At 43.4% G+C, this 15,307-nt stretch overlaps 1 protein-coding gene across 1 annotated transcript in view; it reads left to right on the forward strand.

Annotated features, from left to right (window-relative positions):
- The first annotated feature begins 4,321 nt into the window (after nt 1-4,321).
- Nucleotides 4,322-15,307, forward strand: part of PLEKHH1 (pleckstrin homology, MyTH4 and FERM domain containing H1) — a 72,657-nt gene continuing 61,671 nt past the window's right edge. Inside the window, 2 exon segments of the mRNA XM_015413282.1 lie at nt 4,322-4,447; nt 7,588-7,650. Coding sequence (XP_015268768.1) covers nt 4,322-4,447; nt 7,588-7,650 — 189 coding nt within the window.

Below are 15,307 nucleotides of genomic sequence, written 5' to 3' on the forward strand. Positions count from 1 at the left end.
AGAACTTGGATGGGAAGCTGGGAGTCCTGACAAGCAATTCCTACAAAGGTCAGGTGGTGACGGTGGGTTACCAGAGAGAGAGTGAAGCCTCTCCAGGTGCTGGGAAAACCTTGGAGGGCAGGGTGGAACAGGGCCAGCAGGCCGGAGCAAAACTGTTCTGCCACAAATGGTGTTCTGCAATTCGAGATGCAATTCGAGATGCAATTCTTGGGAATTGCAGATGTATCTTCGCAGGATTCTTGCTGTTCTTACTGTCTTCTGGAGCTGCGCTGGTGTTATTTGCTCCATGCCCAGAATGTCCACATGTTTCTTGAGCCTTCTAAGCACTGCTCCAAGGGCTCCAATGACAACTGGCATGATGGTAACTTTATTCTCCCAGAGGTGCTCTAATTCTATTCATAGGTCTTGGAATTTGTGATCTTCTCTTGTTCTTTCTTTTCTGTTCTGCTGTCTCCTGAGATTACAATGTCAATTATCCAAACCCTATTTCTCATTTTTTCTTACAATTGTGATATCAGGGGTATTATGTTCCAGGTGTTTTTCTGTTTGTAATCAGAAGTCCCAAAGAATCTTTGTTTCATCGTTCTTTATGATCTTGTCTGGTTTGTGCTTCCATGAATTTCTGGCTGATGGTAAGCCATACTTCTTGCAAACATTCAAGTGCAACATAGCTGCAACTCTATCATGATGTTCTTTATAGTCAGCTTGAGCAATTTTACTGTAGGCACTGACCATGTGGTCGACTGTTTCATCCTTTGTCTTGCAAAGTCGACATTTGCTGTTATCACTGGTCTTCTGAATCTTGGCTTTCATACTATTTGTTTCAAGTGCTTGCTCCTGTGCAGCTAGAATGAGTCCTTCCATTTCTTTCAAGTGCCATTTTGAAGCCACTTCCAGGAGTTTTTGTTATCAACTTTGTTCTCTATGGCCCCTGCCACACGGGGGAAAAAAGAACGGCTTCTTAGAACCGCAACAAAAAAGACACACGGCGGCGGGATCAGATAGATCCCCTGAGCCGCCACGCAGTTCCTCCCCAGCACAATCAGATGCCGAGGGGGAAGCCACTGAAGAGAGAGTGAGGCAGCCGGCTGCGCATGTGTGTGCATGCGCAGATCGGCTGGGAGCCTCGATTGCTCCTGCAGATGGGCGCACCGCCGATCTCACGGCCGCGCTTGCTGCGCCGCGTCAGGTAAGTCCTGCTCTTTTGCAGGTTCTTTTTTGCAGCGGGTTTTCCAACTGAAGGGACGGATCGGGGATGGGTGCGCGCCGCTTCCCAGATGTTGCGGTTTGATAGCGCCTGTTTGCTGCGCCCCCAATCCGCCCCTCTTCCAGGCCAAAACCTCCCATGTGACCGGGGCCTATGTCTTTCAAATATTGCCCATGCAAGTGCTTTTGTTTTCAGTTGGCAAAGTGAGTTTTGATTGCAGTCTTTTTGTAATCTTCTTTGGTTTCTGTAACCTTAAATGTCTGCCTTGTATACTTCAACTAAAAGCTTATCTTTGCTTTTCTTGGTGTAGTCATTCAGTGCTTGTTTTTCTTCTTCAACTGCTTGCTTAACGGTCATGAGACCTCTTTCACCTAATTTTCTTCGTAAGTAAAGAAGATCAACATCACTTCCTAGGGTGTAGTGAGTGATGCATCATCATTATCTTGTGAGTATTGCGATCCATTACTTCTAATTCTGCTTGTCTCTAATCGATAATGCCAGCTGTGTATCTTAGAACTGGGACTGCCCATGTGTTAATTGCCTTTACCGGGTTGCCTCCATTTAATTTGGTTTGCAATATCCTTTTAACTCTTTGGTAGTACTTCTTGATTGTATTTTTCTTAACAAAGGTATGTTCGATGTTGTCAGCTTCCAAAATTCCAAGATATTTGTAGTTTTCTTCAAAGCCCAGTGTTTTGATGTTGTTGTTGTTTGGTATCATGATTTCTTCTTGTTCAATGATCTTTCCTCTATTCAGTGCTAATGCTGCACATTTGTCAAGGCCAGCTTATCTTTGATGAATATTTGAACTGTATTGAGTAAAGAATCAGTCTCTGATTATGACTTTCCATACATCTTCAAGTCATCCATATACAGTAAGTGTGAAATCTGTGGGCCTGTCTTTGAAAGCTGGTACCCTAGGCCTGTGCTGTTGAGAATGATTGTGAATAGTATTATGGCAATGACAAAGAGCAGCAGTGATAGTGAGTCACCTTGGAAAATTCCCTGTTTAATATTAACTGTTCCAATTTCTTCTCCATTCACTATTAATTTGGTGTTCCATTTACTTACAGCATTATACAATATTATACAATTATATAATACAAGCATTATACAATAAACATTATTACAGTTTTGCTGATGCCTATCATTTCTAGCATTTTCAGGATTCATGTATGAGGGAGTGAATCAAATGCCTTCTTGTAATCAATCCAAGCAACATTCAGGTTGGTTTTCTGCCTTTTACAAATTTGTAAGACTATTTTATCGATCAGTAACTGATCTTTAGTGCCTCTGACTTTTCGGAAAATTCCTTTTTGTTCATGTGGCAAAATTGAATTGCGCTGTAGAGATTCTTGAATGGAATTGGCTACAATTCCTGTCAGTAGTTTAAAAGTTGCTGAGAGGCAGGTAATGGGGCAGAAGTTACTTAGCACTGCTCCTTTCTCTTCATTCTTCAGAATGAGAGATGTCCTGCCAGTTGTTAGCCAATCTTCTACTACTTTGGAATAGAGCACATCATTAAGCTGTTGCACCAATTGTGGATGAAGACTTGTCAGCTTCTTAAGCCAATAGCTGGGGATTTCATCTCTTCTAGGCGCTGTCCAGTTCTTTACTTTCTTCAATTGTTTTTGCAAGCTTTCCAGAGTTATTGTAAGATCCTTCATTTGCTTTCCTTTCAGTTTGTTTTCCACATCTGTGATCCAGCTGGCTTTTTTATTGTATTCTTTCAAGTCTTCCCAGAGTTCTTTCCAGAAAGTTGTTGCCTTTTCTTTTTCTGGTTTTACTTCTACTTTTTCATCTCCACATAGTGATTTGTAGAACTGTCTTTGGTTAGTCAGGAATTGGAAGTTTTGTCTGTATTGCTGGATCCTACTGTTGTACCTCTTGATTTTTTGGGGTATTGCAACAATTCTTTTGTTTGATTGCTTCTGCAACTTGGGCAATTGATCTAACTGATATTTCTTCCTGAGGTTTGCTTTTCTTCTTTCATACTTCGTTTTTTAAAATTCCTTTAGGGTGCTTAAGTCTGAACAGCATTTGTTGATTTCTTTCCCTCCAATCTCATTTGCCAGTTTGGTTTCACCTTAAAATCCTTAACTGCCTTTTTCTTAATGTCCATTCCCAGTGCTCTTGTTACTACAACTGCTGCACTGTACATCATCTGGCTGGTTTCAGTTATGTTGGTTGTAGGAATTCTTTCAATTGCTGCATTGATATTTTCAATGAGACTTGCAAGTTCTTCCTTTGATGTTGTTCTGAGCACAGGTAATTTTTGTCTGTCTTCTTTGCTGTTAATATGCTGTAAGATTTTTGCCTTCAGTTCTTCCTGTACAGAGGTGAGCTGATCCTGTATTGTCAATCTGTCTCTTTTAATTAGTGGACATTCAAGAGCAGCTTCATTTCTATGGCCTTCTTCTTGGATGATTTCATTTATTTTTTGTTCTTCATTTTCTTCCTTTGAATGGCTGGTGTTCCTTATTTCACTTAGTTCTGTTGCTGTGAAAAAGTTAAAGTCATTTTGCATGATAAAATGGTGCTGATCTGCTAGTCACTGTTCAGTGATGGTAGAACCGTGACACTTTTCTTTCCATATTTCATGCTGTTCAGGCCTTGATTCAAAATAACATTGCATGATACTTCTGTTTTGTTCTTGAGACCTTTTTTTTTTTATGTTGCTGGTTTTCTGGTAGCTAATGTGCCTGCTCTGGTTGCTTTATAGAAGATCCTGCTTCCAGGATCTTCTAGGATTATTATTATTAGACTGGCAGCTAAATGTGTGAACTGGCTCAGTTGAAAAGCATCACAACTGAAAAGCTTCCTTGTGAATAAATGCATATGTATTCAAAGGATGAATATGCATGTGTGAATTAACCCTTAGTGAAAAGTGTCCTTGATTTTTTTTGTCAAACATGATTTACTACTGCTTTGTTTGTCTACTATGTACATTTTCGGGGGGGGAAACTTAATGTTGCAGTTTTTTTACTCTGTGGAGAAAAGAAATCTGCAAGAACAGTAAGTATGAAACTTTACATTTCTGTCCTTTCCCCATCTTTTGTTTTGATCATGTAGGGTACCTGGAGAGGCCAGCCTGGGGAAAGGAGAGGCTTAAAAATGGCAGAGCTCACAGTCAAGAATGGCAGCTGCATGGACTGGCAAAAACGGTGCCTTGCATTGGAAACCCAGCTCTTCAAATTCCGCCTGCAAGCCAGTAAGATCCGGGAACTGCTGGCTGAGAAGGTGAGGCCAGAGTTATGTACTATAATCAATATTTGTTGCATCTGGGTAGGTCTCAGGATGGTATCAGCCAAAAACAAAGGTTGTGGTCCTCACACTTATTGATGCTAAAGACAGGGGGGCATATATGTCAAAATCCATATTGTGTTGTAAAAACCAAGAGTTTCAACTTAGAATTGGTACAGTGCTGTACAGAAAAATTATAGGAAAACTGTCTATCACAATGCAATATAGAAACTAAGGCAAGGTAACTTTTGTCAATTTTGTTATAAATTTTGAGCCTCTTCTCAGTACAATTTCTAAAAAATAAATTAGTAGGAACATAATAGAAATATACATTAAGACATTATTTCTCACAGTGTGTGTATGTGTACTGTGTGTTCAAATCCTGTTTCCTTGTAAATCCTTGGATTAAATCGTCAACCGATCAGTGCTTTTGCAAAAAAATTCTTTTGAATGGTGATCACACAATAAGTCTGCCTGCAGAGCACCTGACTTATTGGGGACCCTCTAGAGAGGGAAATGGAGACTCCAGGGTTAATCCAGTGGGGGTGGGGGTGTCAAACTACTGGATTCTTTGTTGCGATTAGGGAGCAGTTTGGTTCAATGATCAGGTTACTCTGTAACTGGCTATATGGCTTTGTCATGTGTTTTTCCTCAAAGGCCAAAGAGCAAGCAGCTACAGGCTCCATCTCCCCAGCTCTTGTCAAAGATGGAAGGAGTGGGGAAATCTTTGCCTTGTACCAACCAACAGTCTGCTTAAAATGATATTTTTGCCTTGGTTCTGGAACTTAATTGATTCATTGGTGCTGGAAATTAATTGAGTTGAGGTTGTTGAAGAACTGATTCTCTCAGTGTTTCCTCTGAGAGGCCCCACAGCTCATTTGTAATAGGAGCACAACCAACCTCCAGACACTTGTAAGCTCTTCTGAACAGAACCTCTGCACCTCTACGCTTATTTGTACGCACTGTATGAGTGATCTGGGGTCCTGCTTTTTGCAGGGTTCTGAATCTTGTGGACAGACCCAGCATTTGTGCAATTTGACTGCAGGCTTTGTGCTGAAGACCCCATATGAGCTTGTGGAGTTTGGGGCTGGAGCCTGCCACAGCAGTCCTGCTCTTTTGCACTCTACACATAGATGGTGTGAACGTAAAAGTGGGGCATAAATATCTAAATAAACAAACAGGGCTTCTGTAATGAGAAGTCAATACATATGCCTATGCAACCCATCCATAAGTCCTTAATAAATATATGTGGAGTGGCAAAATGCAGTCTTAAAAATGAGCTCTTTGCACTCTGCTGAGGGCCTTGGGAGAGACACAAAGCCGATCTTTACAAGAATAGGCTGTTTTAATGGAAATTAAGGCATACTGGAGTTTAAGAGTGCATACACCAGCAGGCAGTGTGTGTTTAGTAGCTGGAATTTACTTCAGCTTTCTAGTTTTCTCACACTGTTGCGCACAAGGGGAAAGAGGGGCAATATTCTGTTGATGAGTGACATGGCAGACTGTTGCCATGGCAGCATGATGACCCTATTACAAATGAGCTGTGGGGCCTCTCAGGGGGAAGAAAAAGTCTGAGGGGAAAAATAGAGCCAAATCTGATTAATTTGTAAAGAGATAGTTTGAGCCTTACTTTGATTTTAGTGTAAATGCCTGGGTTTTGATGTCATTGTATGTATACAGGATTTCCAAAGTACCTGTTTCAGGATACTTATGGGCTTTTCATAATAAATTTAAACACATCTATTTGTAGTAAATACATTCCAGAATCTCTTGGTATCAAGAGTTCTTTTAAACTCTTCCCTCCCACACTGTTGTGTATCCAAGGGAAAAGAGGAGTAATATTCTGTTGATGATTCACATGGTAGACTGTTGCCATAGCAGCATGATGACCCCGTTGCTAATGAGTTTTGGGGCATCAGTCTTTGGCCATCCATGACTGCAGTCCATTAATTCAGTGGCTTTCTTGGAAGGTTGGCCTCCTTTTGCCCCATCACTCCTGAGACTCTTTACTTTCTGTCTTCAACTCATCCCACGTTTGCAGACAGTTTCCCAATGTACCATCCATCCCTCTTATCCCCATCCTTGGCTCATTTCCTTCTTTTTATATCTTCACTAAGGCTTTTGTGCAGCTGAATGCCTCTGGAAGGGAACAAAGAGATGGCTAGTTTTGTCCAATGTAAATTTGTGTTCTCTTCATTCTCCTCAGCCATGTAACTAGCTGAGTAATACTTCTTTACCTCCCTGACCCATAAATACTCTAGTAATTCTCAGTAACGCTTCTCTAACTTTGATGCCGCCTGAGTAGCTCCTCAACAGAACGAGGATTAAAACATAACTTAGATATCTTATCTGAAATAATAGTTGTAGCTAGTTTAATTTGTTTTTTCAGAATTAACGTTGAGTCGGAATCACAGCATGGTACTATGTATATCTGCCAATATGGAAAACTATACTTAGGATCACCAAAAATGGGACCTTTCCTGTCAGTACAATTGAACTACAATTCAGTGATACGTATTGAAACACAAATACAGGTTAAGTGAACAGGAGGAGAAGTATGCAAAAGCTTAGGGTAATTGCAGGCAATGCTCCCTCTAAGCTGTGGAGTCTTGTGAGCAAAAATTCTACTTTGTGAGCTACTGGCATTAAAGTTGTGATCAAGTGATTTGGCTGCTGCATAAATTAGTTTGCTCTGGAACTATCCTTCCTGAGCTAAAACAAAAATGTGTGATCTAGAGGCTAAAAAACTGTGAGCTAGCTCACACTAACTCAGCTTAGAGGGAACACTGATTGCAGGGATTTTCTGGTATAAACTGGCCATTGAAAACCAGATACTCGGGTATAAGGTTTGTATTGTCATAGGCCTTTCTGTATTAAAGGTTCCAGAGCAGATGCAACCACTTAGCTCTAAGAATGATTGTAATCCCATTGTGAAAGACAGTGTTGGCTCTAAAAAGGAAATGTTCTTTTTCTCATTCTTGAATATGTTCACCCCTATTACTTTTATATCCCCTCCCACTATTCAATCTGCATTGTCTGTTTAGATTGTAAACTTATGGGCAGGGCTTATCTTTTTGTACAGTATCTATTTATCATTTTAAACTGCTTAACATTTGTTCTCATGTTTTGCTCCAAAGATGCAGGAACTGGAGCAGAGAGTGATTGAAGCAGAACAGAGAGCCCAAAGTGCAGAGAAACAGGTAAGAGGTTCCATGAAATCGTCATTTCCATAAGATTTCAAAAACATCTTATGCTGACATCTCCAGAAGATACTTGCTCAAGCTATGTAATAGAAAAGAAGTTGTTCTTATATGGGGTTCCTGAATATTCAGTGTCTGAAGATGCACAGTAATTTTTAAAAGCATTGAAAGCCATTGATCCTCATGGTGTACACATATATTCCTCTTGCCCAGGGGTCATTTCATAGAAAAAGAGGTGCAGGAGCTCATTAGCATACCTCATTAGCATAATATATTTGCATATGCCACACCCTATTACATCACCGGAAGACAACACCCACTGCAACTTACCTATCTGCTTCTTGCTCCTCGTGGCCTGGGGCTGCTGGGAGCAGGGGCAGGGCTTGTTGCACGTGCCCACCCCTTGGCTCTTTACTGCCAGAGCTCCACTCCTGTGCACTCCTGCAGGAAATGACCCCTGCTCTTGCCCCTCTGTTGTTTCCTGCCAAACAGGTTTTACATGTTTTTGAAATAATACAAAAACCTGCAAAATCTGTTTATTGGAGGTTAAAGTAGGATACCTGTACAATGAGTAGTGTCATTTTCTGTCAACCCTGGAAAAAAAATCTGTTTCCATCACAGCAAGTGCTTCAGTATGATATCGCTAGTGGTCATTCCAGTATGATTAGGAACATCTCAGTGTACACTGGTGTAGTGTGGTGGCTGGACTAACACGAGGGACCTGATTTCAAATCTCTACTTGGTCATGAAACTTACTGTGTGACGTTGTGCCAGTCACCCTCTCACTTACCTACCTCATAGGGATGGTATGAAGACAAAATGCTGGGAGGGAAGAATCCTGTATGTTGCCCTGATAATTGTTGGGAAGGTGGGATAAAAATAGGCAGACATTGTGAAGAACTTGGTGTCAGAAATATATACTAGGTGGGATATTATTATTATTATTATTATTATTATTATTAATAATAATAATAATAATAATATCATCTTATATTCTAAGCCCAAAGTTGGCTAAATCTTTGGATACTTAAATCTAGTGACTGTAGCTTTGAATGAGCAAGACAAGTCTTTCTATGAACCTGAAAAGGGCTCCAGGTTTGCAGAAAAATGTGAAATCTAAAAAGCTCCCTAAGGAGCTTTAAAAACCACAAAAATGATAAAAGGAGTGCTTGTGGCTTTAAAAAACAGATTCCCTTAGTGTTTGTTGCTAGGCAACCACAGCAATCCAGGCTTTGATTTCTGTGAGTAAAAGGCAGGGGGAAAGGGCCTATTTTGGCCTTCGAATGAGGACTGATTGGCCCAGGCCTGGCTAGGGTTGCCAGCTCCAGGTTGGGAAATTCCTGGAGATTTCGTGGTAGAGTCAGAGGAGGGCTGGGTTTGAGGAGGGGAGTCCTCAGCATGGTATAATGCCACACAGTCCACCCTCCAAAGCAGCTATTTTCTCCAGGAGGACAGATCTCTGTTGTCTGGAGTTCAGCTTTAATTCTGGGGGAACTCCAGGCCCCATCTGGAGGCTGACAACCCTAGGCCTGGTAGCACCCTCTAGGTGACTTGATACCACCTGAGCTGCATGACTGAACTGGATGCTTGCTACTGTTCAATAGCAGTTACTCAATGAATACTAGTATGGTGTAGCAGTTAGAACATGGTCTTTGAGACCCGGGTTCAGATCCCCTACTTGCTTTGGAAGCTCACTGGGTAATTTTGGACCAGTCACATACTTCCAGCCTAACCTACCTAACAGGGTTGTTGTGCAGAAAAAAGGATGAAAGAATAATGTGAGCTGCTTTGGTCCTCACTGTGGAGAAAGACCATAGTTCTCATCGGTGGAAGCTGCAGGGGCAGAGGGAGATGGAAAGCTGAAGACAAAGGGGCAGACAAAAGTAGGTTGGCTGTTGAGTGAGGAGATAGGGTTGCCAGCTCCAGGATGGGAAACTCCTAGAGTTTTGAGGGGTGGAGCCTGGGGATGGTGGGGTTTGTGGGGGACCTCAGACAGGTTTAATGCCATATATGCCACTCTCCATAGCAGCCATTTCCTCTAGAAAAACTAGCTTTGCCAACCTTCAGGTGAGGGCTGGAGACCACCTGGAATTACAACTGCTCTCCATGGGACAGAGATCTATTCCCATGGAGAATTCGTTCATTAATTATCATGTGGCATTGTGTGTAGAAAGCCAGGAGATCCTAAGATTGTCTGGCAGCCAGAAGTTCTATCTCTGTAGCGTTATGCGTTATGCACCACTAGGTGGTGAGCTAGACTTGTTTTTAAGGCAAGAGGCATTTCAGAGGTGGTTTGCCATTGCCTGCCTCTGTGTCATGACCCTGGAATTCCTTGGGGGTCACCCTTCCAAATACTAGCCAAGGCCGACCCTGCTTAGTTTCCAAAATCTGATGGGATCGGGCTAGCCTGGGCTACCCAGGTCAGGTCCCCTGAAGAAAATGGCAGCTTTGGAAGATGGAGTGTATGACTTAATACCCTATTGAGCTTGCTTCCCTTCCCAAACCTCACCCTCCCAAGGCTCCACCCTCAAATTACCAGGAATTTTCCAACCTGGAACTAGTAATCCTAAGGGGAACTGATCGCTGTAGTTGGGAGATCCGTTGTGATTCCTGGAGAGTCACGCCACAGGTGGGTGGTTGGGAGCACTGCTACCACTGGTGCTGCTGGGGGGGGGCAGAAAGAGAGAAAGAGAGTGATGGGGCGAGGGAGCAGAAAGAGAGAGGAAGTGACAGGCATGGAGGAGAGAGAAAGTAAGAGAACATGAGGTCAGAGGGAGAAAGCGTGAGAGACAGAGAAGCAGTGGGAGAGGTAAGCATAGATGGGAGGAATGGATAGCTGCTCCCGCAAGCATCTTGGTTGTCTCCACTTTTTGATATATCTAATACTCAGTGTGGCCAGATCTATGTATACTTAACTGGAAACTGGAGCCATGAACAGACAAGGCAAATCTCTGCAAGTCTAAGAAAAGCCCCAGGTTTGCAGAAAAACCTGAAATCTTTTTAAAAAAATATTTTTATTGTTTTTCACCTATATAAAAAGAAACACAGGTATATATAATGATACACATCGAGAACGGATCATATCAAAATCACTAAACTCATCGTACGCTTATAGATTTGTTACAATATGTAAGAACAACAAATACTTTTAATCAAACTTTAAACTAGATTCAGCGTGAAAAGTGTATGTAATACGCTTTTAACTAATTTGTGTGGTATCTAAGAGTTGATGCAAGAATTCACAACTAGTCAGTGAGGTGTTTGAACTATAGAGGTTTCCAGGGGTCATTTCGTAGAAAAAGAGCTAGGGGAACTCATTAGCATAACTCATTAGCATGTGCCACACCCCCTGATATCACCGGAAGTGTGTCATAAGGCCACACCTCCTGACATCACCGGAAATGTGTCATAAGGTCACACACCCTGCCCCCAACGGTCCCGGCCGCCGGTGCCGGCCTTGCAGCTCCACTGCCGAGCCCATGAGGGGCCTGGCGGTGGACCTGCAGGGCCGGTGGGAGTGCAAGGAAGCCCCGCGAAGGCCCTCCCTGGCCCCAGGCAGGCAGGGGTGGGGAGAGGCAGGGAGGAAGCAACTTACCCTCCCTCTTCTCCTGCCTCCTCCTGGCTAAATGAGGGCTGGAAGCGGGGCGGCCAGAAGCAGGGGCGAAATGACCTCTGGAGGTATCGCTTATACAAAGCGTGCTTTATGAGCGTAAAAAAGTGAGATAGATTGGATTGTATGGTTGGCATTCTGTTTTTGGGATATATTCCAAGAATGGGAGCCATTTCTCATTAAAACTTGACTTCTTCTAGGATATATTTCAGATTGTTGCAATCTGAAATCTGAAAAAAAACTGAAATCTGAAAGAAAAAAGAAAAAGAAACAGATGCCCTCAGTGGCCATTGCTAGAAATCCTACTTTCTGTCAGTAAAAGATGGGGGTGGGGTAGAGCTCTTTCCAGGACTCTTTTGACCTTTGAGGGAGGACACACTGGGGCCAGACCAGGCACTGGGTGATTCGATACCATGCAAGCTGCATGACTCACCCACGCCTGGCTGCTTTCTACTGTTCAATAGCAGCAGCCTCATAAATGCAAATATGTAGAAGTAGTTAACAGTTTCAGAAAAGGATCTCAGACAACCAGGTTCAAATTTCCGCTCTATCATGGAAGCTCACTAGGTGCTCTTGAGCCAGTTACACCTTCTCAGCCTATCCTACCTCACTGAGTTGTTCTTAGAATGAAATGGAGGAGAGTAGAATCATGTAAGCTGCTTTGAGTCCCCATTGTGAGGTATAAAATAAATGTAAATAAATAATAAATATAGTTAAGATGGGGGCAGATATAAGTTTGGGGAGTGGAAAGGAGAGAAGGAAGCAGGGAAAGGTGAGGATGTGGGTGTTGCTAGGAGAAGGGAAGGAGGCAATAGTGTGGGGAGGGGATGTGGACAGGGGATACAGGGGGAAATGAGGTGCCCTATGCAAGTCATTGTGGTTTCCTCACCACTCAACTGAAGCTGGCAGCTGGCACTGCACAACTTGGCCAGATTTTTCCCAGGGAGAGGTGGGAAAGCTGAAGATGGCTGTGTGTGGGAGATAAACATAGGTTGGCTGGTGGGTTGGAAGGAGAGAAGGAGGCAGGAAAAGGGGCCATGGGGGCTTTTAGGAGAGAAGAAGAGGAAATAGTGAGGCCCTGACCTGAACAGCCCAGGCAAGTCTGATCTCATCAGATCTTGGAAGCTAAGCAGGGCCAACCCTGGCAGGTACTTGGAAGGGTGTACTCCAAGGAATACTAGGGCTGGGACGCAGAGGCAGGCTGAAATGTCCTAGCCCTACTAGCTAAATGTCCTAGCCAACTCTCTGAAATGTCCTAGCCCTACTAGGGGTTGCCAGACGTTACCATGACTTCCAGGCACACAAGCACACACATACACACAAAAATTTACCCCCCAAAAAGAGGAAATAGTGAGATGTACCCTACAAGTCCTTGTACGTCCCCTGATGGCACAGTAGAATTTCCATTGTCCAGCTCTAGACATTGTCTCCCCCTTAATCTATTTCATTTTTCCTATAAAGCCTGTATTACAATACTTCTGCTGAGGGGTCATTTCGTAGAAAAAGAGCTAGGGGGACTCATTAGCATAACTCATTAGCATATGCCACACCCCCTGACATCACCGGAAGTGTGTCCTCCCCACAGCCGGCGGCGACCTCCAGCGGGCACCAGCAGGGAGCTCCAGGCCCCGCCCTCCCGCACCTCACCCGGGGGGATGGCGTCCCCCCGCGTCCCCCCCCCAAATGACCCCTGCTTCTGCTTACCCCAATGTCTAGTTATCTGAAGACTTCTAGCTTTCAGGTAGAGTGACATACATTTCTACCTTCCAGTACTGGGTGGGTGGGTGGGGGAGTGAGAGGTATGATATATCCTAGCCCAGACCACCAGTTCAGTGTTCTGGCTGAGCTTGGAGATGTGAATCAAGCCCCATGGAGGCTTAGAAGTTGCTAGTAATGGAACCACCTATCTTGGTATCCAAGGAGAAGATAGCAATTGAAAAATGCTTTAATTAAATCTGACGTGCTTAGAAAGTATATGTGGAGCTTCCATCCCACTAACCAGGGATATTAAGACTGAGCAAGACATCTGGGAAATAAAAGGGCTACATGCTGTATTTTAAAGCTGCTGTTTTCTTTCACCACATGAATTCAGAAGTTTGGATGCCTCGCTCAATGTGCTTCTTGCAGCTGCTATCATCAAATAAGGAAGCCCCTCTCCCGCCCTCGCCTACCAATGTAGAGGGCTTAGACACCGGAGAGGTGGGAGAGGCTCTCTCTTTCAGCTGTAATTATCCTGAGCTCTAATATAAACACATTCAGCAGGCTAAACTGTCTGGCTGGTTCAGTGCAGGAGAGAGGACATTTGCCTCTCTTTCTAATGCAGACAGACAAGAGGACAAAACACAGCTTTCTGCAGCTCTGGGTGAGGAATTTCCATTGGAGCATAAAACTACTCTCTCTCTCTCTTTTTTTTTTTGCCCCCCGGAAGGGATTTTTTAATTGCATTTTTATAAAGACTACAAACTACAACAGAAATAGGGAAGGGGACTACATTAAGGGGTAAAGAAAAGATACCCACTACTATCTAAAAACCCAAGAGAGGAGATCATCTAGTTAGCTTAGCAAACGTTATCACTTAATCATGCTATTCCCATTATGAACTGATTCAACTATAGTGTTATCTTTTTCATATTTTAACTATCACTGTTAACCCGAAAGACCCCTAAGCATCTAGTATATATAAAAAAAGTTTTTCAAAGGCACAATTCAGAGTCCTTCAGCCTTCATTTCCCCTTGCCCAGTCTCTTCTGCAGTTTTAGGACTTTTAGGGGCGACTGCCCCTTTCTCTGATAGAGAGTCCTCTCCGGAAGACCCCGAGTCCAGCTCGTCGCTGGACTTACTGTTCATCCCTTCCTTTTCTTCCTCCTCTGGCTCTCCCATCTGGACTCTCAAAAATTTCCGTGCTTTCTGAACAGAGTCAATCTTTTTATCCTTGATTTTGAAGATCACGTCTTATGGTGTTAGCCATCTGTATCCAATTCTGATAGCATTATCTCCAACTTTCAAAGGAGCTCCAGATGCCGCTTTCAAGACTGCATTCCTCACAAATTTCTTCGATAATTTATCACTATTTCCCCAGGCAGATTGTTTTTCTTTATATATCCTGAATATGACCTGTAGGCCACATCCATATTACTCAGCAAAGATTCCACCTTCATCTCTGTCATTGGGGCAAATAATTCACTCATCTTCTCCTTCAGATTCTCTCCTTTAGTCTCTTGGAAGGCCCTGAAAGTGAAGAATCAAATTAGCTTTTTCCATTTGTAGTTGTAACAGCTGATCTTCCGTGGAGATTTGATTCTTTTCCAGCTTTTGTACTTTCTTCTTCACGTTTTGTGCAGTGGCGTCCACTTCTTTCACCTTCTCAGCTGTTTGATTCATCATTTTAAGTGGCTCACTCAACTGTGTTTGCTGGGTGGTGATACATTGATTCATTGTTGACAGCTGCTGCTTGAGATTATTCATCTGGTCCAGCAGAGAGCGCATGGATTCTGCCAATGTCTTTGCCAGCTCGCTGGTTGCTTCCGGTCTTGGGCTCTCAGTCCCTTTCACTTTTAAAAGTTTCTCTTTCTCCGTCCTCTTCCCCGCCATCTTTGTGGATTGTTTACTTTACCTGATATTTTAAAAGTCTCTGAAAATGTGCTTGTATGCTCGAACTCGCCTTGGTAAGTCTTTCTTAACAGTTTTATTTGCTTTTTCTTCCGCTCCCCCCCCCTCCAATTCGCTTATCAATACGTGCTTTTGGGAGGCGTCCCTCCCCCACTCGCCTCACTTTCTGTTCCGTGGGGGGTTTGGGGAGCTTTCTTTTCCTTTTATTTAAACGCTTAGATTGAACTCACGTTCATAGTTGGTCCTCAGACCTCGTTTAAGCTCTGTTTCTTTCGCTCGACCTCCTGCGCTTGCCCTAGTCAGCGTCGCTTGGTTCCATTCGGTCTCATAGCACCAAGAACCTTCGGGATGGAGAGGCGCCTCAATTCCCCAACATCGCGCTGGCGAAGAGGCAACCCCTCGAGAGTCTCATGGCCAGAGCTTCTTCAGCCGGGTCTC

Source organism: Gekko japonicus, unplaced genomic scaffold (assembly GCF_001447785.1).
Source record: "Gekko japonicus isolate JY-2015 unplaced genomic scaffold, Gekko_japonicus_V1.1 scaffold32, whole genome shotgun sequence".
NCBI classification, from domain to species: Eukaryota; Metazoa; Chordata; class Lepidosauria; order Squamata; family Gekkonidae; genus Gekko; species Gekko japonicus.